The 25,697-nt window shown below is 45.6% G+C and overlaps 2 protein-coding genes across 2 annotated transcripts in view; one reads left to right on the top strand and one right to left on the bottom strand.

Annotated features, from left to right (window-relative positions):
* Nucleotides 1-3,105, top strand: part of prkd4 (protein kinase D4) — a 29,539-nt gene extending 26,434 nt beyond the window's left edge. The window contains 10 exon segments of the mRNA XM_083671348.1: nucleotides 1-153; nucleotides 318-346; nucleotides 521-593; nucleotides 697-803; nucleotides 1,100-1,261; nucleotides 1,542-1,640; nucleotides 1,807-2,074; nucleotides 2,302-2,387; nucleotides 2,624-2,744; nucleotides 2,747-3,105. The exon segment at nucleotides 1-153 is cut by the window's left edge and continues 55 nt beyond it. Of these exon segments, the coding sequence (XP_083527474.1) occupies nucleotides 1-153; nucleotides 318-346; nucleotides 521-593; nucleotides 697-803; nucleotides 1,100-1,261; nucleotides 1,542-1,640; nucleotides 1,807-2,074; nucleotides 2,302-2,387; nucleotides 2,624-2,744; nucleotides 2,747-2,787 (1,139 nt within the window). The 3' untranslated portion in view covers nucleotides 2,788-3,105.
* Nucleotides 3,106-3,163: 58 nt separating this feature from the next.
* actn3b (actinin alpha 3b) lies at nucleotides 3,164-25,639 on the bottom strand. The gene is made up of 21 exons (XM_083666193.1): nucleotides 25,262-25,639; nucleotides 13,188-13,302; nucleotides 12,642-12,761; nucleotides 12,305-12,391; nucleotides 11,499-11,586; nucleotides 10,838-10,916; nucleotides 10,538-10,619; nucleotides 10,254-10,339; nucleotides 10,015-10,107; nucleotides 9,523-9,753; nucleotides 9,077-9,224; nucleotides 8,608-8,758; nucleotides 8,174-8,282; nucleotides 7,834-7,974; nucleotides 7,368-7,550; nucleotides 6,649-6,783; nucleotides 6,168-6,347; nucleotides 5,805-5,951; nucleotides 5,609-5,674; nucleotides 5,266-5,424; nucleotides 3,164-5,007 (listed from the first exon to the last, which is right to left on the bottom strand). The coding sequence occupies exons 1-21, from the start codon at nucleotides 25,400-25,402 to the stop codon at nucleotides 4,849-4,851; spliced, it is 2,700 nt and encodes an 899-aa protein (XP_083522319.1). The 5' UTR covers nucleotides 25,403-25,639; the 3' UTR covers nucleotides 3,164-4,848.
* Between the last annotated feature and the right edge of the window lie 58 nt (nucleotides 25,640-25,697).

The following is a 25,697-nucleotide window of genomic DNA, read 5'->3' as shown; positions in this document are numbered from 1 at the left end:
CACTGTTGCCTGGCAAAAGTGCCCACTCGTTTGAGGTGGTGACGAGTACGCTGGTGTACTGTGTGCTGGCAGGGAGAGACGGGCAGGCCTGGGAGGCGGCTATACGTCTGGCACTGATGCCAGTCCAGAGCCACAGGGGGGGGGAGGGCCAGGGTGAGTCAGGCAGGGCACCTGTTTGGTGGACTGGCCTAACAGAGTGTTCTTGTTCTATAGAAACCCCTACGTTACATGGCAAGAAATGGCTCATCATTGCATGTACTTGTGTATGTTTCATCTTATGTTTCATTTTTTTATAAACCATATTGTTTCTATTACAGTTAATGGACCCCAGAGTGGAGGGAGTCAGGTAGGTGGCACCTGATTGATACTTTATTTGTATGTATATTTGTGCATGTGTGTGTATTTCATGCATGCATTTCATGCAATTGTGTGTTTGTGTGTGTGTGTGTGTGTGTGTGTGTGTGTGTGTGTGTGTGTGTGTGTGTGTGTGTGTGTGTGTGTGTGTGCGAGTGTGTTTCAGGACATCAGCTCTGTGTATCAGATCTGTACTGATGAGGTTCTGGGTTCAGGACAGTTTGGAGTGGTGTATAGAGGTAGGTACTGTACATACTGTACTATACAATGAAAAAGGTAACATGGTGACATGGCTACTCCAACAGCCCCATTGAGACTCTCTCCTTTCTCCCCTCTCACCAGGCACACACAGACAGTCTGGTCGGAGTGTGGCCATCAAGGTCATCGACAAAACCCGCTTCCCCACCAAGCAGGAGAGGCAGCTGAGGAATGAGGTGGCCATCTTACAGGTAAGGATGGAGCTAATCCTCTCAGGGGATGATCCTTATATAACATGAATATCCCATTTATTTATCCTTTATTCCATGAATATTCTATCATCATATATGTTCTCTGGTGGTTGAATTATATACATGTATATTTAGAGTGTGACTACACTGCACTGTGTGTTATGTCTCTGTCACAGCTGATTACTAGGAACATACTACTGTTATCTATGAGATGCCAGCATTAGTCCCTGCAATTGCTGTTTGTTTGATTGTGTTTGACTTCTGTCTGTCTGCTCTCTGTCTGTCTGCCTGTCCAGAATCTGTCCCACCTGGGTGTGGTTCTACTGGAAGGCATGTTTGAGACCATGGAGCACGTTTTTGTTGTCATGGAGAAGCTCCATGGAGATATGCTGGAGATGATTCTGTCCAATGAGAGGGGGCGACTGCCAGAGCGCACCACACGCTTCCTGGTCACACAGGTGCTGTTTCATATATATATGCCATTTTAGCTGACGCTTTTATCCAAAGCAACTTACATTGCAGTGAGTGCATACATTTTTCAGTATATATGGTCCCAGTGGGAATCAAACCCACAACCTAAGCGTTGTTAGCGCCATGCTCTACCGACTGAGCCATAGAGGACCATATCATTGATATTCTTAGCATTTACTTTCTATTTATTCATGTGCTCTAGTTTCTCTGGTCATAATAACTCTACACATTCACTTCTGGTATTTTTTTTTTTTGTGTTCTGTGTAGATTCTTGAGGCTCTGCGGTACCTGCACTTGAAGCATATCGCTCATTGTGACCTGAAACCTGAGAATGTGCTACTGGCCTCCCCAGACCCCTTCCCTCAGGTGTCTGAGTGTGTGTGTATGTGTGTGTGTGTGTGTGTGTGTGTATGTGTGTGTGTGTGTGTGTGTGTGTGTGTGTGTGTGTGTGTGTGTGTGTGTGGTATACTGCATAGCTGTCTGTGTGACTGTCTGCTCTGAATAATTCTGACTTCATTGTCATTCCCCTCAGGTGAAGCTGTGTGACTTCGGCTTTGCCCGCATCATCGGCGAGAAGTCGTTCCGTCGCTCCGTGGTGGGCACGCCCGCCTACCTGGCGCCTGAGGTCATCAGTAGCCATGGTTACAACCGCTCGTTGGACATGTGGGCGGTGGGAGTGATCCTGTATGTCAGCCTGAGTGGCACCTTCCCCTTCAATGAGGACGAGGACATCGGGCAGCAGATCACCAACGCTGCCTTCATGTACCCACACCAGACCTGGAAACACATCTCACTGGAGGGTGAGGCCCAGGGCAGGGGGTCTGAGGGGCAAGGGGGTCTGAGGGGCAAGGGGGTCTGAGGGGCAGGAGGTCTGAGGGTCATGAGGTCTGAGATCTGTGGATGACCAGGCTTCCTTATTGTAGAATCAGTATTTGTGCTGTAATTCAGTGTGTTAAGATTAGTCTCTCATCTCTCTCCCATCTCTCTCTCTCTCTCTCTCCCATCTCTCTCCCTCTCTCTCTCTCAGTGGTGAGTCTGATTAATAACCTGCTGCAGGTATCAGTAAGAAGGAGGTTCAGTGTGGGGAAGGCTCTGGGACACTCCTGGCTCCAGGTGAGAGATCTCAACATTTCAGAGGACATTTCCCTCTAGGACTTTGACACATCTAATGAACATGTTGTCAAGTTCCCATCACAAGGATGCACATTGGTGACCCAGTTTGAAGTGAAAGTGGATCATTTCTAATTTTTTCTTTGCACTCTCCTCCCTCTCTCTCTCTTTCCTCCACTCTCTCTCTCCCCCTTCCTCTACCTCTCCTCCTCCCCATTCCCCCCCCTCCCCCCCTCCAGGACTTCCAGCTATGGTGTGACCTGAGGGAGTTTGAACAGAGGTTGGGCTGCCAATTCCTCACCCATGATGGGGATGAGGAGCGTTGGAGACGCTACGCCCAGGAGAGGGGTCTGGACTTCCCTGTCACCTCACCTGGACCCCCAGCACAGACGACACCATGTGACCTTGGCCTGGCTGGGGGTCAAGGGTCAGGGGCCAAACAAGCTGCTTGGACTAAGGGTGCAATAGTCTAAAGTGTCTTTCTGTCCAACATCAGCAGACATAGACATCTGAAAGCTTAGTGGTCGATGCTTACTAGATTTGATATCATCACCATATTTGTTCCTAAATCTTAGTAAAGATGAAGGAGAGGTAGCCACTTTAAACTATTGAGATGCACCTATGGGTAGTGGTACTATATGTACTCCTTAGGGGAGGCTGTGTAGAGAAAACAATGGACACTTCAGTGTTATCTGTAGACGTGTACTGATGGGAAATAAAGACACAACACAAACCATCATATTAGTAATATAGTTTTCCTTTTTTATTCCAAGGTGTTGTTTAACTTTGAAATGGATCATTTGGAAGCGAGCTTTAGGCATCGGTGAAAGATAAAATGACTAAGGGAGGGGGGAGGAGAAGAAGAAGAAGAAGAAGAAGAGGAAGAAGAAGAAGAAGAAGAAGAAGAAGAAGAAGGGTATAATAGAGAGACAGATGAAGGAAGAGAAAGAATTCATCTACAGGGGAGTTAACTGTCACTATCGTACCTCCACCCAATCGCGACTGACATGGTCCAGTTCTGTTGCAGTATCGTCACATTGAACTGGACCAGATCCTGAATGCTCACTTGCATTGATAGGCCTGCTGTGGTTCCACATACATACCTGGGGTTTCACTTTCCCTCATACTGTACCTCCAGAACTTGCCTGATGCCCTGTCTGACTCTCACGACTCAACATCTTTCTCTGTATCTCTCACTCTCCCTTCAAGCTGCAAACCTCAGCGTCCATTTTAGGACTATTGACAGTGCCGGTTCCCCAATATACAAACAAGGGGTACAGACAGAGGGGGGGGGGGGGGGGGGGGAGAGAGAGAGAGAGGAGAGAGGTGATTGAGAGGGTTCTTTCTGGCCACAACAGTTATCGTCCTATCTGCCATCAAATTACCCTTCCAGCCATATCCTTTGTGATTAAGGTGATGGGGGTTAGGTTATCTTTATAACCACAATTCCTTGTTCTGGTTGCTCTCTTTTGCTGGACCTGTAGGGGATCTTAGTGTTACTGTTCAGTCTCCAGTTCCATCAGCAGGGCTTTCCTTAACGGGCTGCTGGGGCGGCTCTGAGACACCCATCTCTTCCATTTAGATCATTAACAACCAATGTTAACATAACATTAATGGTTCCCAACTCTATACAGTCAGTAGGAGTTGATGGTTAGCTTGAGACTGGCTCTCTTTCATAGTGCCTGAGTTCCTTGTATTACTCTGATCATAAACAACGGGGGCTCCTACCTCGACTAAATGGCAACGTCACAGGGGTCTATGGAGGGGGGAGGGGCGCTTGTCTAGGTAGGGATGAGGGAGTTCTAGAGGGGGGGGGGAATTCAACAACTCACGTAGACAGCATTTCTAGAATAAACACAGCATGCATCTGCGCAAATACACAACCAACCAGCCAACCAATCTTTTTCATCTTTAATCTTTTTCCCTTCTACAAAAAATATGTCTTCTGAGAGGAGGAGAGGTGTATGGCGGGGGGCTTTGCTCAACACTGCTATTGTGAAACCTTTTTTTTTTTTTTTCTTTCTTCTTCTCTTTCATGACCCAATCTGTTTGGTCTGACTAAAAGGCAGTTGTGTCAAACTGTGTTTACCATGTGATACCAGATGACCGGGTAAACACCTGGTATCAGGCACACATGCCTGGTTTATAAGGCACTTCATAATGACAGAGAGTTGAGAGTAGAAAGGCTAGCCAGGCCAAACAGGAAGTGGGTATATCTGAGATTTGAGCAAAGCCTCCCGCTCTCTTCCTCTCTGGGCAGTGTGTCTGAGGAGGGTAGGGGGAGCGGGGGAGAGGAGGAGGGTGAACATGGGAACATGGGGTAGGGGAGAAGGAGCAGAGAGAGCAGGAGATGGGGGAGGAGAGGAGAAGGGTTGAATTACGTTGCTCTCTCCATACAGGAGAGAGAGGGTGGGGGATAGCTGGACAAGTGGAGGAGGGAGGAGAAGAGGAGGAGGAGAAGGGTTTATAAGTCGCTCTCTCCGTACAGGGCGCTGGAGAAGGAGATGTAGTCCAGGGCACCAGTGGTACCGTCGCTTCCGATGTACCTGGTCATGCGGCTGATACAGTACTCAGCCTGCTCTGGGGGCAACTCCCTGCGCAGCTCGTCCACTGTGATGTAGGACTGGGGGGGAGGGGGCACGTAATAATGTTATTACTATTGCTGTTACAACATACCACTGATATTACATAGTTACCACATTGTTACTACTACACTTTTGGCATCATACACCCACGACATGCCTTAGAAACGAATTATACTACACATCATGCTACTGTTTCCATATTTTACAATGCAAAATGCTATGGCTAAAAACTAAACTCTAAATACTGTATATAATACCCTATCCTTATCAAGGTAGGCGTATCAGACAGAGCTCACCTTGTCGGAGGCCAGGATCTTGAAGGAGGCCATAACCTGTTCTGCAGTGTCGGTCTCGGCGGTCTCACGGGTCATGAAGTCAATGAAGGCCTGGAAGGTGACCACGCCTGTGTTGTTGGCATCCACCAGAGTCATAATGCGGGCAAACTCCACCTCACCCTATTAGACAGCAGATTAGAATAGATTAGGGGGACTAATCTAGAGAGTTGAAAGATTATCATCTTTGTTGAGGAAATGTGACATAACAATAGGCACAGGGTATACAGTATTGGAGAGTGTCACACGGCTCAAACTGTGATGTCATGTGAGATGGAGGAGGTAAATGTGTGTGATCTGCTCTTACCAGATCGTAACCCATGGAGATAAGGCAGGCACGGAAGTCGTCTGGGTCCATCCTGCCGTTTCTCTTCTGCAAAGAGAGGCAAAGAGGCATAATAATCAATAATCAATGATATCTCAAAAACCAAATGACTCCATTCATAAAAGTCCATGGGCTCTGTCTGTATCATGGCATACTGACTATTGATATTGTCTCATACCCTGTCGAAGTGGTTGAAGGAGGCCCTGAACTCGTTGAGCTGCTCCTGGCTGATGCCCTTGGCGTCGCGGGTCAGGATCTGGTTTTCCACCTCGTTGATGGTGCGGGCAATGGTGGTGAGCAGCTGCTCCCAGCCAACACGGATGTGCTGTGGGGAGAGAAGGAGGGAGAGGAGGAGGGAGAGGGGTGAGAGAATGAAGAATACGGAACAGGGAGGAAGAAGAATGAAGAGGTAGAGGTCGTGGAAAGTAAGGTTTGTAAGGTCTATATGGTGCACAGTAGTTGAAGTCTAACCTCTATAGTGTAGTATAGAGTATAGTATAGAATAGTATAGTATAGTACATGTATGTGAAGAGTACTCTACCTCCATGGTGTAGTTGGTGTGCTTGTTGTCGAAGATGAGGGACTCCTGGCTGAGCTGGTGGTCTCCCTCCAGCTTGTCGATGTTGGATTTGTAGTTGATGATGTTCTGTTCGTACTGCTTCAGGTTGTTCATCTGTTCCTCCAGAGAGCCAGCGATGTCCACAGAGACATGGCCAATCTCCTGCAAGGGGAGAGGAAGAAGGGGATGAGGTGAGAAGAGGAGAGGAGGGAGGAGAGGAAAATGTGATTCAGGGGCTAGTGTTAAGGCTCTTAAGTTGAGGAAGACATTTTATAGTTAAGAGAGAATCCGACCTTGCGAAGGTTTGAGCGTGGGGACCTTGCATTATACTCTATGTATTTCTTGAAAAGGGTTGACAATACCAAAATGTCTGCAAATTAAACATGCAGGCTAATTATACATGCAAGCTAACCATATATGTGGGAGTTATTTATATCATTGATGACCATGCATTGTACTGTACCTCCATCTTGGTTTGAATCCAGGGTCCAATGATGTTGGCCTGGGCAGCGAACTGGCGCCTCAGCCTCTCGTTGGCCTGCTGCCTGGCTACCTCCTCCTGGAGCATTTGGTCTCTGAGGGGAACAAGGTGCTTCACCTGCAGGGGGCGACAGAGGTACAAAGGTTATATTATTAGTCTTTAATACAATGGTAGAAATTTGAATCTGTGTGAAAAGAGATGAGAATGATTGACTTATCAAATGTGGATGAATTAACCAGGGATTAACATTACTGTAGGCCATTTTTATTTTCTGCAGAGGTTGTCGACACTGCGTCTCAAATGACACAGAATTCTACATATAGCACACTACTTTTGACCTGAGCCATATCCTATGTCTTTATATTTGGCTCTGGCCAAAAGAAGTGCCTTAGCTGTACAGTACAAGGAATAGGGTGTCAGTTGAGGTTAGCTCCAAATCAATGAGCAGCTCAAGAGCCATGTGAGGAAAAATACAAACCACAAGGAAGGTGCTTGTTTGACCCTACAAATAGACTAGAATATAATATAATAGAAATTAAAATAATAGAAATGAAACAAATAGAATAGAATAGAATATCAATTAACATATTAGAAGGACAAATAATAGAATAGAATAGAATAGAAAGGGAAATAATAGAAAGGAAACAAATAGAATAAAATATAGAGCCCTCTCTTAACATGGTAGTGTGTGCTGGACTCACATTCTCCCACTTGTTGCTGATGTCCTGTGGGGTGAGGATGGTGTAGGGGTTGACTCCAGACAGCTTGATGCCGTAGGTCTGGGCGATTTTCACAATCTCACTCTGGATGCCCATAGTGGCCATGCGCTCCTTATCAGCCTCTGGCAGGGTGGCCTTAAACTGGTCATGGGCTGTGATCAGACTCTGAGGACAGTGGGATGGAATGGAGGTGTGAGAAGAAAGGGATATAGAAAGAAGTAGGAATACAGAGAGCATTGAAGGAAGTTCAGTCAAGAATGGATGTACAGTATGAACATACTCTACTGTGTAAGCTACCATGAAATACAGTGGTTATAAATAACTTGGGCAAAGAGTGTGTGTGTGTGTGTGTGTGTGTGTGTGTGTGTGTGTGTGTCTGTGTGTGCGTGCGTGTCTGTATATGTGTGTGTGTGTGTGTGTGTGTGTGTGTGTCTGTGTCTGTGTGTACCTGGATCTCCTCAATGCTGTGGACAATGAACATGTCCTGCAGATCCTCCATAGCTCCGTCCATCCAGTTGTTGAAGGGTGCCGCCCTCTTGGCAAACTCCAGGTACAGCTGGTCAATGGTCTCCCACAGTTTCTCAACTCGCTGGGAAAAGACAGGACAAGAATTATTAGTATAAGTAACAACTACAACTGCTTTACTATTACTGACAGTACACAATAAAACCACTACTCCTACTTCCACTACTACAACTACTGTACAACGTCTAACAGTAATAGGCCTGATCGTGGTCAGAAGTGCAGGCCATAGTTGCTGTTGGTTATGTGTGTGTGAGGTAAAGTACCTCCAGAGAGTCTCTTCTCTTCTGGGTGAGGGTACCCAGGTTGTCCCACTGGTCACAGATACCCTGGCAGCGGGCATTCACTGAGGAAGCATCATGGTAGTCCAGCTCACTGGGGCACAGGAAGAGACACAACCATTAGCACACAGTATAGATGGGGGATTAGGGCTTATTATTATATATAGAGATTTTTTTTTTCAGTGTATTCAACAGACACATACAACATATTTATGCTGTCCGTTGTTCATTTATTTCTTCTATCTAATCTTTTCATACTTTTCAACTATAATTTAATCTAAAACTACATCACTTCCATCACTTCTTCTATTGCTTCCTCTATACTTATATTTACTATACTCTATACTAACATATTCTATCTTCTATACTGTCACTCCATCCCTCCCTCCTCCTCCCTCCCTCCCTTTATGGGGTCTTACTTGAGCTCCTGGGCAATGGCAGCAATCTGCTCCACTCTGTCTTGGTGTGCAGCCAGGTCGCTCTCAAAGGCCTCATGTTTCCTCATCAGGGCACGGATCTCCATCAGAGAGGCTGACTCGTAGTCCTTCTGGGACAGAAGCTCCTCCTTACCTGAGACGAGAGAGAGAGAGAGAGAGAGAGAGAGAGAGAGAGAGAGAGAGAGAGAGAGAGAGAGAGAGAGAGAGAGAGAGAGAGAGAGAGAGATACACCATTATACTCACAATGCATTCACTGATTCTATCTTTGTGTTATTACCCTTCCCCTTCACCTCCACCTGCCTCAGTTTATCTGTCTCTCAACCCGGCCTCTCTTCCCTCCCTGCCCCTCTCTTACTTTGCCTTGTTAACTGAGGTTCAGGACTCGTGCAAGAAGCACGTCTGTCTCCCTCCCTCTCTCCCTCCCAGTTCCTCTCTCCTTCTCCCTCATTACCTGAGGTCCAGGACTCGTGCAGGGAGCACTTCTGCTTGAACTTCTCAGCCAGGTGGTCCAGTCTCTCCAGACGGCGGATCTCAGTGAGGAGCCACTCCTCATAGCCCTTCTCCACCTGCTCCAGACCCTTCCACGCATTGGCAATGTCCTGGGGAGAGGAGGGGAGGGGAGAGAGAGTAGGGGTCATACAGAGGGGTACTATAGGTAAACAAGAATAGATTGGCTTGCAGTTAGTCGTTTGAAGGAGGGGATAATCATTTGAGTGTCTGGTTGGCTATATGTTTAAGGGAACTGATAAGGCACTGAAGTGTTTTGGATACAAAATATTGTGTGATCAGTTATGTATTTCAGGGACTTATTCATAGAATGCCATGCATTTATGAATGATATCCATAGTTGGACAATAGATTCTCTGACAGTGCTTCCTGAAGTGTGATGAAACATACCGACACCATCTTGCCCTCGGAGGGCATGAAGGCGGGCCTGTTGCTCAGCCTCAGCTTGGTCTGCAGGGTGTTGAAGTTGATCTCCAGCTGGCACTTCTCCTGCACACGAGGGGGCTTGTGGATGCGACGGTAGTCCCTGAAGTCCTCAAGCTTCTGCTGCATGGCGCGCATGGTCTGCTCAGCCACACGGTTCTCCAGCCAGGGGATGGTACGACGGATCCACTCCAGCAGCTACAGGGGGTCAGGAGGAGAGAGATGGGTTAGTTAGATTTTTTATGTTGTGACAATCGAAAAATGCACATTCTGTATGTTGCCCTATCACTTTGAAAGGTTACCTCTAGCAAATGATAGAAACAGTGGTGCATCTACAGCAGTGCCAATGTAGAAGCCTCTGGGCTGTTTTGATTGTGCGTATAGGTTCATGAAATCAGGGATATCTGGAAAGCCTATGGGGGTAATCCACATTACTGGGTAACAACAACAGTCACCCACCTCACTGGCCAGCTTCTCATACTCCTCCATCAGCTTCTCATTCTCCTGGTTCACAGCCAGCACTTTGCAGATCCTGTTGGCAGCTGTCTCAGCCTGGAGGGAGATAGATTGAAGACACTGATTAAGAGAGATATCAAAGGTGTCTTAAGTCAGGATAGACTTTATTTATTTATGATTCAATGTTTTGATTTGCCGCCATGTGGTACAGCCAAGGCAGAGGAGGGCATGTGTGTGAGTACCTGCTCGGCGCCGGCGAAGGCGTGGTAGAAGCAAGACACGTAGGTCATGATGGCTTTCTCATCAGGCTTGGGGGTGTTCACAATGTCTGTGGGGGGGGGGGGGGGGGGCAGGATGGAGTCATTGAGGATATATAACAAGAATACTCCAGTGCAAAGCAGATCTTTAATATCTATCAACAGCTCTGTTTCACTGACATCGCTACATCCACTACAGCACTGACATGGCTGAGGACATCCTTGGAGAGGGTCAGCAGAGAATATGGGTGACTATTCCTTTGACTTACCTTCAGCGTCAAGCATCTTAGGGATGTCCAGGTACTTCTCAGCCACATCGAAGGCAATGTTCAGGTTGCCCATGGGGTCATCCTGTACGGACAGAAAGACACCATATATGTTTAGTCTAGAAGCTACATCGGGTTTTGAAAATATATTGAAGTTATGGAAGTGGCCCTATGGAAGGAAGTGGCCTGGTCTGAGAAAAGTTACAGGTAAGACTGGTTGTTTAGGCAGAGGCTAGGACTGGGTTAGACCCTGGTTTCTGAGGGGTGGGTGGGGGTGACGGTGTAAGAGGGTCAGGGGGGCACCTTTCTCAGTTTGGAGTAGTCAATGAGGTCAGGTCTGTGTCTGTGGATGAGGGCGCACAGAGCCAGGCCATCCTTCCAACTGAGTCACCCAGAGAAGAGAGGAGAGGAGGACCACAGGGAGGGAGAGGTAGGGAGAGGGAGCAGGAGGATAGGGAGGGAGAAGAGAGAGAGAGAGGTAGGGAGAGGGAGCAGGAGGATAGGGAGGGAGAAAACAGAGAGAGAGGTAGAGAGAGGGAGCAGGACCACAGAGAGAGAGAGGTAGGGAGAGGGAGCAGGAGGATAGGGAGGGAGAAGAGAGAGAGAGAGGTAGAGAGAGGGAGCAGGAGGATATGGAGGGAGAGGTAGAGGGAGGGACAGGATAGAATGATAGGAGGAGAGAGAAAGAGGAATAATAGAAGGGAAACAACAGACACCAACAGGAAAAAAGACAGATAAACATTAGGACAGTGGAAAACATTGTGGTAAAAAAGAACAAGAAATGGTTCCAAGCCAGACACAACAAGCAAATGAAATAGAAAAGCAAAAGGAAGTGAAATAAAGAGAGAGAGAGACTTGTAAGCTATAGTTGAGTCTATTCTCAACAAAAGGTACACCTTATGGAGCTGTATGCAGAATGGGTGAAGCCCCCCATCATGACCACAGGGTGGCGCCCCATGCTCACCTGATGTGGAAGTTCTGCACATTCACGTTCCTGTAGGGGGCAGTCTTCCTCTGGCACCACAGCAACAGACCCTCCTTAGCAGAGGTCTCTACAAAGAGGGAAGGCAGAGAGGGATGTGGGGGAGGAGAGGGGTGAGAAGGGGAGGAGAGGGGTGAGAAGGTGAGGGAGAGAGGGATGGGAGAGAGGGGAGACGGTAATGGGAGATGAGGGAGGAGGGAATGTCATCATATATGAAAACATAGTGCCTCAATAACCTCATTCTGTTAAGGTGCCAAGCTCAGTGACCTGTGAGTATGTGAGAAATGCTCACCAATGTGTGTTTCTCTGAAGCAGAACCAAGGCATGGGTGCGCTGAGGCATGTGTAATTCAAATGTGTTTACAGTATGCATAAGGCCCTATGTTAACATGAAGCTTGATCATGCATGTGTATCACATCTTGAAATGTGTGACGCGATTTAAACATGGCTTATACTGTATGTTGTGTTTATGACAGTGTGTGTAATTCAATTCATGTGTTAACCTGTTAATGACAGGTTATAACCTGTCCATAATAACGTATCTACGGATGTTGGACAGTGTTTCTGTGTGTCCAATAACTGTACCGTATGTTGATGTGGATTCAGTTTCTATGTGGCATGTGTATTTCCATCTGTTTACATCTGATGTGTGTATTTGGATGATGTTTATGACTAAAGTGTAACGAAAGCAACTAAAGTGACAAACACACACACACACACACACACACACACACACACACACACACACACACACACACACACACACACACACACACACACACACACACCTTCCACAGAGATGTCCTGGATGGCGAAACGAAGGATGATGGTCCAGATCATACCCAAGGTCATCTTCACATTACCATCAACAATCTCTGCAACCAACCACAAAAACCCCGTCAGAAACCATGGCAACAAGGAGCACAGACTACAGAAAAACACCTCACCAAGAGTATTTGGAGAGGTAGATATAAAATGCTGTAAACACCTGGAAAAGTGCTGGTTTTAAAAATCCAACCTTTTGTTACTATCATCATTAAGTACAGGATGAACTGGATGAACCTGTGCATCGGCCTACAAAGATACTTAACAAAGACCCACAGAAACAAGATAGCCCAGTCTCACCCTCAGCACCGATGGACACCAGCTTGACTCCCTTGCTGCAGATGAAGTCCAAGGCTTTGTTCACGTTGGCGATCTTGTGGAAACGCATCTTGCCTTTGTCGGGTTTGGGCAGTCTCTCACCTACAGAACACAATACAGTATCTCACTTGTATGACAAGAAGCTCACTGCTGGACCACACTCAATAGAGTGTGATGTGAATTCAATAACAAATGCCTGCTGATGATATAATGTTGGTAATCCCTTTGGGCACAAGTTTAATTCAATGAGAGTTGAGTACAACTCTTATTTCATTTCAGCACAGATGATGCTATTTAATTAAATACAAATGTCTGTCTTTCACTACATAATTCACTGGCTGGAGAGGTGCAGACAGCTGATGTAACAATATGTAACATTGTGTAACAACATCATGGGGATGGAGTTTTGGGATGGTGTGTGTGTGTGTGTGTGTGTGTGTGTGTGTGTGTGTGTGTGTGTGTGTGTGTGTGTGTGTGTGTGTGTGTGTGTGTGTGTGTGTGTGTTTTTTGAGGGGCTGTTTGACCCACCTGAGATGACCTCCAACAGCAACATGAGTTTAAGGCCATTTCTGAAGTCTTCCTCAATGTTCTCAATCTGTGTGCCTGCCTTCCTCAAGTGGGAGTTACACCACGCTGTGAAAGTCTGAGAGAAGAGAGGGAGGTAGGAGAGAGAGACAGAGAGAGAGAGAGAGAGAGAGAGAGAGAGAGAGAGAATGAGAAAGGGGCAGAGGAGAAAAGAAAAGGAAAAGAGAAGGATAGAGTGGGGAAGGGAGGAGAGAGACAGTTAGAGCATGACAATTATGACAATGAATAAGGTCATTACTGTATCATCTGTCATGCATACTCAAAAACAGGGACTGACAGACAGTGACTGACCAACAGACCTGACCTCACCCCTTCATACACACATACAGTAAACAAACACATGGCAATCAAACACTCTATAGTGAAGCCTTCAACACACACTTACAAAGACAGACAGTAATGAGTTTGCTTCAAGAGTGCTTGGCAACGGCCCAACTGTCCCATCAAATCTATGACCATGTTATAACGTCCCTGTCCCATTGCTCTGTGGTTGCGGAAGAGTGACACTGATGTCACTAATGCACTGGGCCAACACACACACACACACACACACACACACACACACACACACACACACACACAACAAGCCTGAGGACACCATCATTATACTACATTGACAGTGTGGATGAATGTAGATGGCTGTAATCAAGGACCAGGAGTGTTTTGGGGGTGGTGTTAGGAGGTGTGGGTGGCAGGTGGCTAGGAATGATGAGCATGGAGGTCTGTCTGAGTGGTGATGGTGACTGGCAGGGGGCTGGCGAGAAAGAATAACTGCATAAGCAGGATGATAGACTGAAGAGGATTGTGTGGGAGAGATTGCATAAATCAGTAATGAAGCAGACTGTGTTTGGAGAGAGAACCGAGAGGCAGAGGCAGAAAGCAGAAGTTCTCCATTAAAGCAGAGTGTGTGTGTGTGTGTGTGTGTGTGTGTGTGTGTGTGTGTGTGTGTGTGATTTCCTTTCTGTGTGGGTGGGCAGAGCCATTTAACCATGAGAGAGAGAGAGAGAGGGACAGTGAGCGACAGAGAGAGACAGAGAGTGCAGGGAGAGACAGAGAGTGCAGGGAGAGATATATAGAGGGAGTGGAGTCAGAACATCCAGAGGAATGTCCAGGCCCTGGTGTAATTTGATGTAAGGTTGGAAGAAGAGACCACCGGGTCTCAGCAGGTGTCTCTCTCTCTCTCAGACCGGCCCCAGTGCCACGCATGACCAAATTTAGACAGGCTCCCAATACAGCCCACAGGCCCGGCCGGCCAGGGGACAGAGAAGGAGGGAGGAGGGGAAGGAGGAGGGGGAGGAGGAGGGGTGAAGGAAGACTAAATCGGGTAGCTATGGGACACCACTGGACAGCTGAGCCAGCAGGATTCCTAAGGCGAACTGTAAGAGCTCAAGACGGAGAAAGAGAAGGAGAGAATTGGAAGAAGAGACATGGACTCTAAGAAAGAAAATAAGAATGAGAGCAGAAAACAAGTGATGTCCAAACCTTATTGATTCATATTATTTATAGACGTAGGTCTTGCATGTTCAGCGTTAAGAATCAAGGAGATGTGGTGTGTCAATAAAAGACAATATTTGATCAGACATTGTATTTTATCAACAGCCTTACAGTGCTTGAGATGTGGGGATATCCTGATCTGTCAAATATCTAAAAAGTAAATGAGGCCACAAATAATCAATCGCCAAAGTTTTATAGTTTGTAATCAAGAGACCTATGTAATATCTCATAGGTTGGACTACAGTATGAAGTCACCTCTTTACCTCCGTCACCCCCCCGCCCCCTCTTCTCCCCACCTGTTGAGCTGTCCTGTCTATCTGCGCTGATCTTCTCTGGCCCTTTTTCAGCCTCTTGTATAAAATGAGGTCACAGTTGGGCTGCTAAATGCCTGTCATAACTACCCTGACCCTCGCCACAGCTGTGAAACATACACACAAACACACATACACACACACACACCCTCCTCCTCCTATCCCAGCCACAGCCCCAACACCACCCGTCCATCAGCGGGTTGAGGGTTGATACAACCAAAACCTCCTCTGCCGTGGCCACTAGTGGCCTCAGAGGGGCAGCGTTGAGCAATGCTCAGTGTTACATGACTAAAGTCAAGAGCGTTAACAATGAGTCATGCAGTAATTGAAACAATACAAGCATGACAGGGTTCACTGTGATGACAAAAGGGGCTTGTGAGATCAGTGACAAGGAGGGCATAGAAAATGGCGGTTGAGCCTGCCCGCTCTCGTCTTAATGACTCCCCTAGGCCTCCCTGGCCTCCTGTGGCAGCTTGCATGCGGGCACGTCAACGGCTGACCTGACAATTAGCCTAGCATGAGTGTCACGCCAACAGTGTGCCAACACTCTACAGCTCGATCTAGTCATCTAGGGTTAGGGTTAGGGTCTACAGAGAAACACACGCAACTGGACAACTTAACTTGTCCGGTCATGACTTTTAAAAGATTAGCTTTAATATGGCTAGATATGAATAGCTCTATGGGGGATTCAAACACGAACAAACAATGCTTATTATCACATTGTTGAGTTTAGCTGTGCCAGTAAAACAATTGAGTTTTAGCCAGTCCTGGATTGATCACACAATACAAGAACATTATCATGCCAGAGGGGAATTAGGCCTATATCCAGAAAGCCAGGGTACTTTCCGTGGTTCTGTGTACAGATACAGTCTGAAGCTTGACACTAACCTCACACCTAAGGCATCGTTCTTTGTTTTCAAGTCAATTTCTGAGTCGGAATATCCCACACAACATATCCACATTATACAGTACCACAGCTATCATAAATGAATAATTCACACAACTAAAGGTTTACCAGACATTTTCCATCACATACCACTTTTGAGGTCTGAAAACATCTGACATGTACATGGTGAACAAACCCTTTAAACCTATAGCTAGATGCATGTACAAACCAAACTTGAACCAATATCTCATCCTGAATTCCATAGCTAGTCTGTTTATGTCCACTGGCTAATAAAACAGAAATTGTCATGTATCACCTGCAGTGTAAAAATAGTCTGGCAGCAGTGTCTACGGGGCTGTTGATTCATTCTACACACACCTGTTTCGTGCTCCCCCTGCCCTGTTCTACCCTCATGTCCTGGGCTTACACTGCAACTGCATGATCACACTGGCCTGACACACACACACACACACACACACACACACACACACACACACACACACACACACACACACACACACACACACACACACACACACACACACACACACACACACACACACACGGGACATACTCACACACACCGTCAGACAGTATGGGTCACAACCAGGAACACTGAGCCCTCCATTTCCTGGTCAATGCTCACCACAGGTCACACACACACACAGACACACACAGACACACACAGACACACACACACACACACACACACAGACACACACAGACACACACACACACACACACACACACACACACACACACACACACACACACACATACACACACACTATAGGAGGTATGATGTTGTGTATAAAAACAAAAGCAGCCTCCAGGCCTGTATTATGTGGATTAAGAATAGCCCTGTGTGTCTGGAGAGCAGCCATGCCACGCCACCCCACCTGTTTGATAGTAAGAATTGTTAAAGGGGGGAAGGAACGTGTGGCCCGCACCCTTTATACACAGTGAAAAGGCAACAGTTCCCCTGGCCCATGCACGCACGCCAGAGCTACTCCCAGAAAAGGGGGACAAAGCGTGCTCACTCACATTCACAATAGTCTACTATGGTCTACGTCCCCCTTGTCCTCTATGCCTAGAGCCCCCATTGCTATGCTACATAGCTATGTTAATGTGGAGAGCTCAACTTATAATTGACTACCTATCTCTGTCATGCCAGCACAGTGTATCCATCATTGAAGCCATCCTCCACAGCAGTTGCATGCTGATAACTCCACCTATCAGCAACTCCACATCCAGTGTCAGCAACAACATCGGACCATGAATCACCAGAGGGCACTACACAGTGCTTTCTTTAATAACATTTGACACTCATCGAAAAATAGATCGCACTCAACATTTATGTTCATTGAAGATTAGTCATGGGATTATTAGACAAATATAGTGTGGTCAGCGGAGCCATTACTGAATTTACAACTGACAAAATGATTAACTTGTTCATGATACAACAGTTCTGCAACTTGTCCTTGGTCACTTCTAATGCGTTGTAATGTGGTTGTAAACAATGGTCAGCCCCTTCTCCCTTGAGTTTCATCAACCAGGGTAGATGTGGGAGTGGGCAATGGTTGTTGAGGGGGTTGGGGGGGTCTATACAACATACAACAGGTGTGACCCCCCCTGCCCCAGACACACACTCCCCCCCGTTCCACTCCTGGGGGTTTTAAATATCCCAATAACTGAGACTTGGAGCCCTGAACTTGGGTTCAGCTGAAAAAGGATACTTTGGGACTATGACGTCAGAGCACATCTACACCCTGGCCCGCCCCCACCTCAAACCACCCCAAACTCCCATTCCTGCAAGTCACTTTGAGTTGAGCTTTTATACTATGAAATGGTCAAATGTATACGAAAATAATGTAATTAGTTTATATTTGTCACTTCAAATCCCAAACAAGCATTACATACAAAACATATGGGGAGGGGAACACACCAGGGGAGGCTGGTGGAGGTAGAAATCGGCGGAAGGGCTCATCGTAATGCATGGAATTAAATGAGAAATGAGGGTATCAAACACACTAATACCATTCCTTATTCCATTCCATGCATTACAATGAGCCTGTTCTCCGATTTCGACTTCCACCAGCCTCCCCTGGAATATACACTATCAACTTTCCTCCTATCTACTAAAAATAGATTTCCAATGAGTTAAACAGACTTAACATCAGAATAAACATGTGGATACAGTATGTGATACATTTCTCCCACAGATCCCTAGACAAAAAGGGACAAATATAAACGAATAACATTATTTTCGTATACATTTGACCATATCATAGTATAAAAGCTCAACTCAAAGTGACAGAGTAATGACACACTAATCGAAGAAACAACAGAGAGAGGACGTCCTCCTTGTCCTAATTAGTACATTAACCACCCGTCAGTCATTCTCTACTCAACAGACTCAGAGGAGGGCTGGAGGGCCGGAGGGCCGGAGGGCCGCTTACAGAGCTGCTGGCCCACAGAGACTCTCAGGGCCAGCAGCCAAACATCCCAACATCCATACTTCTATACTTAGAGGATCAAGGTCTTTGGCCACCCCCTCTGCCAGGCTAAGTGCTGGACACAGTTCCTCTGCCAATCCTAATGCCAGCTGCTTGCCACCCACGGCATGGGCACAGGGCTGCCAGCTAGGCATCAGGTGGCACACCTGGTGATAGGGTCCGCATGAAGGAAAGTTGTCCCTCACACATCTGATTGAGAGAGTGCCATCTCCATTACAGTGGTGGAGCCAGGTGAGGCAGAGAGAACACACACCAAACTACACTGACATCAGTTAACCATAACACTGGAGGGAATAATGCACTCGACCTGGTGTAGGTGTACTGTGATTGTAGAATTCAGAGATTAGATTTGAGGTGAGTCCTTCCATATAATGTTGAATGATACTGAACCATATAAAATACACTCAAAGTGATCCATCAAAGTGACCACATTTTCACACCTGCATGCTACAGTACATAGAGAATTCTGAACATTGACCATAGATGACAATCAAACAACAGGCGTGTCCTTCTGTGAGGAGGTGGTAAAACTGTAAGAGCTGGTTGAGGGTCAGCCGAAACTGATCTTAGCTCATATGGGTAACCTCATGCTGGAGTAGGCCTACATCTCCCATCACCCCCTTTACCTCAAGAGCCATGGTCATTGTCTATATATAACATCCTGACTAAGAAAGTGAGCCTCCTTAAAACCACAGCTAGTCACTGAAGTGAGAACTAAACACTTGTCACTAAACAAAGCTCCTATTACCCCCAAACCTTCATCCAGACACACAACTACTAAGGTAGTGGTAAGTTACTAGTAGGTCGTAGGTACACATGTTAATGTCACTGCCTGAATGACTGACCCCATGTCCAATCAGGATGTCCATGCTGTCATCGACCAATCAGAGCTCTTGATATACAGCTGTCGATGCCCATAATTTCTACTATGTCCATTTGTAAAGCTGCAGCCAGTCACAATGGCTTACTGACCCAAATCACCTATCAAAACCCAGGACACTACAATCTCTTATTACACAAGACAAAACACCTATTCATTCTCAGGTTCAAACTACCACCGTTAATGAGAATATCACCATGAATATATGACGTTTACAATGTTGCATTTGGCGTGTCTAATTCTACTTGACCTTGATTTGACTGATGTTAGGGTTAAAAGAACAATACAACAATGCAACTATCACATAAATGTCACTGACTACATGTGTGAAAATGAATGAAGCTGTGAATAATAGCAAAGCACTCCAACTCACTCAAATATGACACTACTACAGTGTAATCTAGCATGTATGAATAACACCCCACCTCCGAGAGGTGACATTTATATGTGATGTGTTTAAGAGGCCATGAAGACTCAGTGTTCTGTTGTTGCTGTTCTCTCTCCTGGGCCATAACCACACACATCTCAGCTATCTGCTCCCTCATAAAATATGATTCTGTGATCAGAGGACACACACTCACAGGTTTCCATTTTCACTGCCAACGGTGGCTTGAGCTCCCAGACTGTAACTCAAGCTCAGTGCGATGATCTGTACAGTAACATCAATACAATAAATACAAAACAATTAAGAAGACTTAATGTCAAATGTTCCCTGTTTGGCTAACAAACACAGAATAATTGCGCATGCAAAGATGGCTGATATCCTCCACCCCACCCGCCCAGCATCTTTACTTTCTCCCCTTGGATTCTGGCACATCAGGGAATACCTTTCCCATTACGAGAACATGAAATACCTGTCTGACTTTACGTCTTATTACAATACATACTGTACAATTGTTCACACACTTAACTCTTCCCTTCCACACACACATTGATACATACTCCAGCTAAAACACACACACACACACACACACACACACACACACACACACACACACACACTCCTCAGCCCTTCCTGTGGCCCCCCAGGGCTCCTCGCTCCACTAAAGCAGTTTATAGAAGCTTCCCTAGATGGACACAGCTTCTGGAATAGCAACTGCCATTTGATCTGACTACGAGCTCTCTCACCTCTCCCCACACTCCCCCCATACTCTCTCCTTCTCCCTCTCTCTCCCTCTCATTCCCTCAATCTCTCTATATCGTAGATACACTGTATACACTAACCAAACTCTTTTAATCCATTCCTGATGCTTTTTCATTATAAGACAATGACAAAAAAGAAAGTTACAATACAAAGTAACTATCTGCTCCCTTTGGTGATTCAATGCCTGTCTAACAGTGACTCATGTGATAGATGGGTAACCAAACTGCTATCATTGTGAATGTAGACAGTGGTCGTTTGCACACTGGGCAGTATCACTATGTAGAGAACAGTGGGTTAGAAGTTATATCTAACTCCCCTGTAAAAAATATATCTCAGGTTCAGGGGTCTCACTTAGGTAGAATGACCACCACGGATCACATGGCATGGTCCAGTCGGATCAAATGACTCAGACAGAGTGAATTATGGGTGTAAATATAAGATGTCCTCCTGTTGCATTTTGGGATTAGCTAGGCCACAAGCTACAGTAGGCACCTCAATAAAGAGGCTTCCTTTTCTTGTCTCCTCTCCTTCACCTGCAGTGATCTGAGAAGATGGGAAATGTTGAGGCAATATGGTGGATGGATGTCTCCTATCTTCTACATCATAAACCATCGGTGCACCATTACCAGTGGAACATGTCCAAAGCCAATTCATAATAAAATGACGACTGCGATCCAGTCAAACTCACCACAATTTGATAAATACTGACATAAACACATTTGACAAGATTGTCACTGAGTTTAGTCAGACTGAGATTGATAGTGGGGTGAAAAGTGCACACATTCATTGTGCAAATTCCTTTCATGAATTAGATTTACAGGAAAATTAGTCTATAATAAAAATATTTAATCTTCTTTGCTAAACAATCCCACTGGAGAAGAACAAACAATTTCACAAAGTGTAAATGTGAAAAAACATGGTCATAAAAATGTGCTGTATCCAAAATAGGATGGATGTGTGGATTAAGGAAGTAACACCAAATCTCATTGCCCTGAATCACCTTCTGTAACACCCATAGCCTGACTATAAGGGAAGTGAAACCTGTCACCTCCTCCAAGTGAGGTTGCTGACTGAGTCGTTAAAGGTCAAAATTAGATTAGAAAATATCAGATTAGATTAAAGTACTCTGTCAAACTCTCAACTAAAGTGAATATATAATTTATGGTAAACTAGAGAGGGACTATATAACCAACTACTCTAGAATGTAGCCTGGTTCTGTCAGCCTGGTCCTGTCAGACATGATAACTGTCAATACTGTTCGTTACTCCATTCTTCCTGTACTGGTGTATGGAACAGAATAGAATAGAATAGAATGAAATAGAATAGAATAGAATGAAATAGAATAGGATAGAATTAAATGGAATAGAATAGAATCAAATAGAATAGAATAGAATCAACTAGAATAGAATAGAATCTTAGACCAGATTTAACAGGTTTACACCAGCAATACAGTAACAATAGTAAGAATAACAAGAGCATCAGGAAAATGCTAGAAGCATTTGCAACAACAAAAAAATACAGAAAGATGAAAAAAAAAAGAAAAAGAATTCATGAGTCAACAATAAATAGACTTCATATCTTTAAGGTAAAACATAGTCTACAGTAAGAGAAAGTCTATAAAGCACGTTAGATGTTTAGAAACAAATCTCAACTTCGGGCTAATAATGTAGATGATAATTAGTCTAATGAGCACTTACTCATAACATAACTAGCTTGAATCTACACCACAGAGTGTAAAGTTGGACAACGTCAGTAGTGATGTTGACAGGAAGTGGTCGATTCATGCCATGGACCACTGTCGTCAACTGAATTTGATCGGAGATGACCATTCCCCCGTGTATACAGTATAGAGCAGGGCTACACCTTCCTCAGTGAGTTAATAGGGAACCCAGCCTGGAAGCTAGCTGATGCCCTATGTAATGTGTATTTATAGGTTAGCACTGCCATGAGCTACGCTCGGAAGGCAGTCATTCAGTTAGCCACTTAGCAGCTGAAAACTCAGACTATGTGATTTGGTATGGACCACACACTCAATTATGAATATATAGGCTTAAAGTAGCCTTCTTCATAGACTCTTCATAAGGCCTATATCGAGGCTTCACAAAACATTTATAAGACAATTCCATACTGTATGACTAATATTCATCGAAACAAATACTTATGATTTGTGAAGCATCTTTATAGGCCTTATAAAGGGTTTATAAAGGAGACTTTATTATCACTCTTGTAAACAGTCTAACTGTAAAAGGCCTTGGACAGTTGAGAGCTTATCTCTGAACAACTATTGATTGTGCAGACTAGGAGAGGATCACTGTTTGTTGCTGTGGGTGCTCTATACCACCTTTAAGCTATCAGAGCAGCCAAAGGCAATGCAGACGCCAATACACTTTGATAGTGTGTGGAAGCATCCACTTCCCCTCTTCAGCTCCCAAGGTAAATCTATGTCTGCCTCTCACTGTTCATCTATGATACACCCACACAGCTTTAGATAACTTCCATTTATACTGCACTTTCTCTCATCTCTGGTTCCAAAACAGTATTTTCACCCTGCTTCTGAGGTGAAGTCAGAGAAATAAGGCTGGTGGGTGTAGTAGAAGGAATCTTTTTCTCATCTGTTATTCCCACTAAAATCCTCCTGCGGTCAATTCTCAGATACAGTATCTCACACCCCTGTATACTGTAGACAGCACCATTCAACAAGTACCCTCAACTGTCAGAACCAAGAGAGGAATCAAAAGCCAACCGACCGTCGGTATGAGAGTGAAGTGAGGATAAATATAATAGCAAAGTCGAAATTTACAAGTCACAGACAGGAATAACTGAGAGGAGAGCGTGTCTATTTCTAATCCTGTATCATATTCAAACAGTGTGTTGACAAACACTTTATTACTTTGCCTGGCCGTGGATTTTTCCACTGAAACTTCAAGTATGGGGAGAGAACAGGTGGTGGAGGGTCTCTTTCAGATTAATTTCACCGCAAAATGATGCGCTTTCTATATTTATGAGATGATATCAGCTTCTTGAGCTGCTCTTTACGTGACGAATAACGAGGAGGAATAGCTGTGACCTACTCCACCCCGGAGCCTGGGGTCAACTCACACGGCTCAGCACTGTGTGTCCTTCACAGGCACCGATCCCCTTACACCCTAAAAAGATAAACAGCTAAACAAAAAAAAAAACAGAAAAGTGACAGTACGCCTCAACAACTTGTGAGGACTGTGACTGGTGGAGAAGGTTAGGGCAGGTTTGAGGCGACAGCAGTGTTGGGAAGGAGGGAGAGAGAGAGGGAGAGAGGGGGAGAGAGCGAGCGAGATGGGGAGGAAGGGAGGGGAGGAGGACCAGAAAGAGTTCAGAAGTATTTTTAGATCCATGTTTATTTGTAGGTCTGAAACTAACCCAGGGTGTATTTCTACTGGCCCTGCCACTTTGCTACCTCATTCTCTCTGGGTGCTGCCATCTGTTGAGTTCTCTCACCCTTGTCAGGCCCAGGGAGCCTCAGAGGCGCAGTGCTGCGTGAGAGAGACTTTCACACAGGCACACAATCTCCACAGGCCCCATGCATTAGCTAAAATGTGCAGACAAAAGGATTATGCTTTATCATTTATGGCACCAGGCAGCATAAGTGCATAAATGAATGGCAGAAGTTCATTTATGTCTATGGAAGCTGACCAAGACTCCAATGAAAATAAATGGTTACATATCATCATAAATGTAGGTCACAGGTATTTACTATTTTCCGCTGGACATCCAGAGTTGTATGCAAAAAACGATTCTAGTCCTCCCATCCCATAAATGACTAAACTGCTTGGTACCCATGGGTATTCTGCCAAGTGCAGTCAGCAGAGGAACATGTGTTCAGATGATTAAATGATAATAAAAAAGACATCATGACAGAACATCACCATAAGAGCTAGACATGTATAACAGCTGACAAGCGTGCATGTATATGTAATTCACTATTGTGGTATGGTTCTCCTCCCAGTTTAGGTCAGCCAGTCAGATGTCATCTTGAACTGTCTCATCAGCCCATTGACTTTTAGGCTTGACAGCTCATTAAACGCACCTGTCATACTCGTCTGCGGTAAGGCCAGCTGATCGCCAAGACAAGGGGTGGACCTAACTCCTCTCTCCTTCCCTACTACTCTACATGACACTTCCCAAAAGTCTCAAAGTCGAGTCGAGAGACATACAGTAAATGTAGCTTTCAGAGTGGGTTTACATGTGGAATTCAACAGTAGTCTTGTATCTAACCATAGCCATATAATTACCAACTTCTGTGATAATTAATCTATGCTGACTGGTACTGGTAAAGATAGTTAAGTGTAGTGGGTGGTTCAGATCGGGCCTAGTGGTGGTGAAATTAAGGGAAAATCCGTGCGTAAAGGCGCACATGTGGTCGCTGAGTTGTGTTATGGCTTAGTTGAAATGTGAGGGAGGCGGGTATATTTAGATGTCGACTCCGTGAGGCTGTAACTGAAAGACAACACTGAGAAAGTTGCACGACCGAAATATCTCAGCTTCCAGAACTGCGCCAACTCCTTACCATGGCCAAGACGCGACCACCTTAGGGTGTTTGTGTCGTTTAATTCACTTGAAATCTTTATTCAATAAAAAAAACAAAATGTAAAAGTTCAGTGAGTAGGTAACATTAATGTGATTCAGTTTGTCCGTGGACTTGTTGAACTCATTCACGTACACACAACAGGTGGGAGGACACAGAACATAAATCAGGCGCCCAGGCGCACCTGTAGCCTAGCGCACAACGGTCCCACCAGACCCAACCTACCTTCCTCTGCTGCTTCTCCCAGGCGGGATCCAGCAGTAGGTCCCTGTCCCAGTCATCCTCCTGGGGCATGTAATGGTGTTCATGCTCGGTCATGTAGGAGGTGGAGTGGTATTGCGCTTGGGTTTCGACAGCTGTCATCATCCCGCCTCTGTATAGGGCTTCAAGTACCCCCTCAGATTACAGAAAGAAACGGGGTTTCTAGTTCTCAAGTTGAAGATACGCACTCTGGGCCGTATGCTGCAGGAACCCTCCTTGGGCTAGAGGACTCGCTGTCAGTGTGTCAGGAGAAAGAGGAAGGCGGCAGAGTCCAGACTCCACTGGTGTGAGGTGCCTGTGCAAGGTGATGCTCCCACTACCAGAAGCCCCTGCTAGCCGGTGCTCCTTTCCTGGTCAAAAGTGGCACACGTGACCGCACCCCAATAAGTATGAGAACCCG

Source organism: Argentina silus (genome assembly GCF_951799395.1).
Source record: "Argentina silus genome assembly, chromosome: 1".
Lineage (NCBI taxonomy): Eukaryota > Metazoa > Chordata > Actinopteri > Argentiniformes > Argentinidae > Argentina > Argentina silus.
Note: the sequence above shows the minus strand (reverse complement) of the source record. Positions and strands in the feature narration are given on the sequence as shown.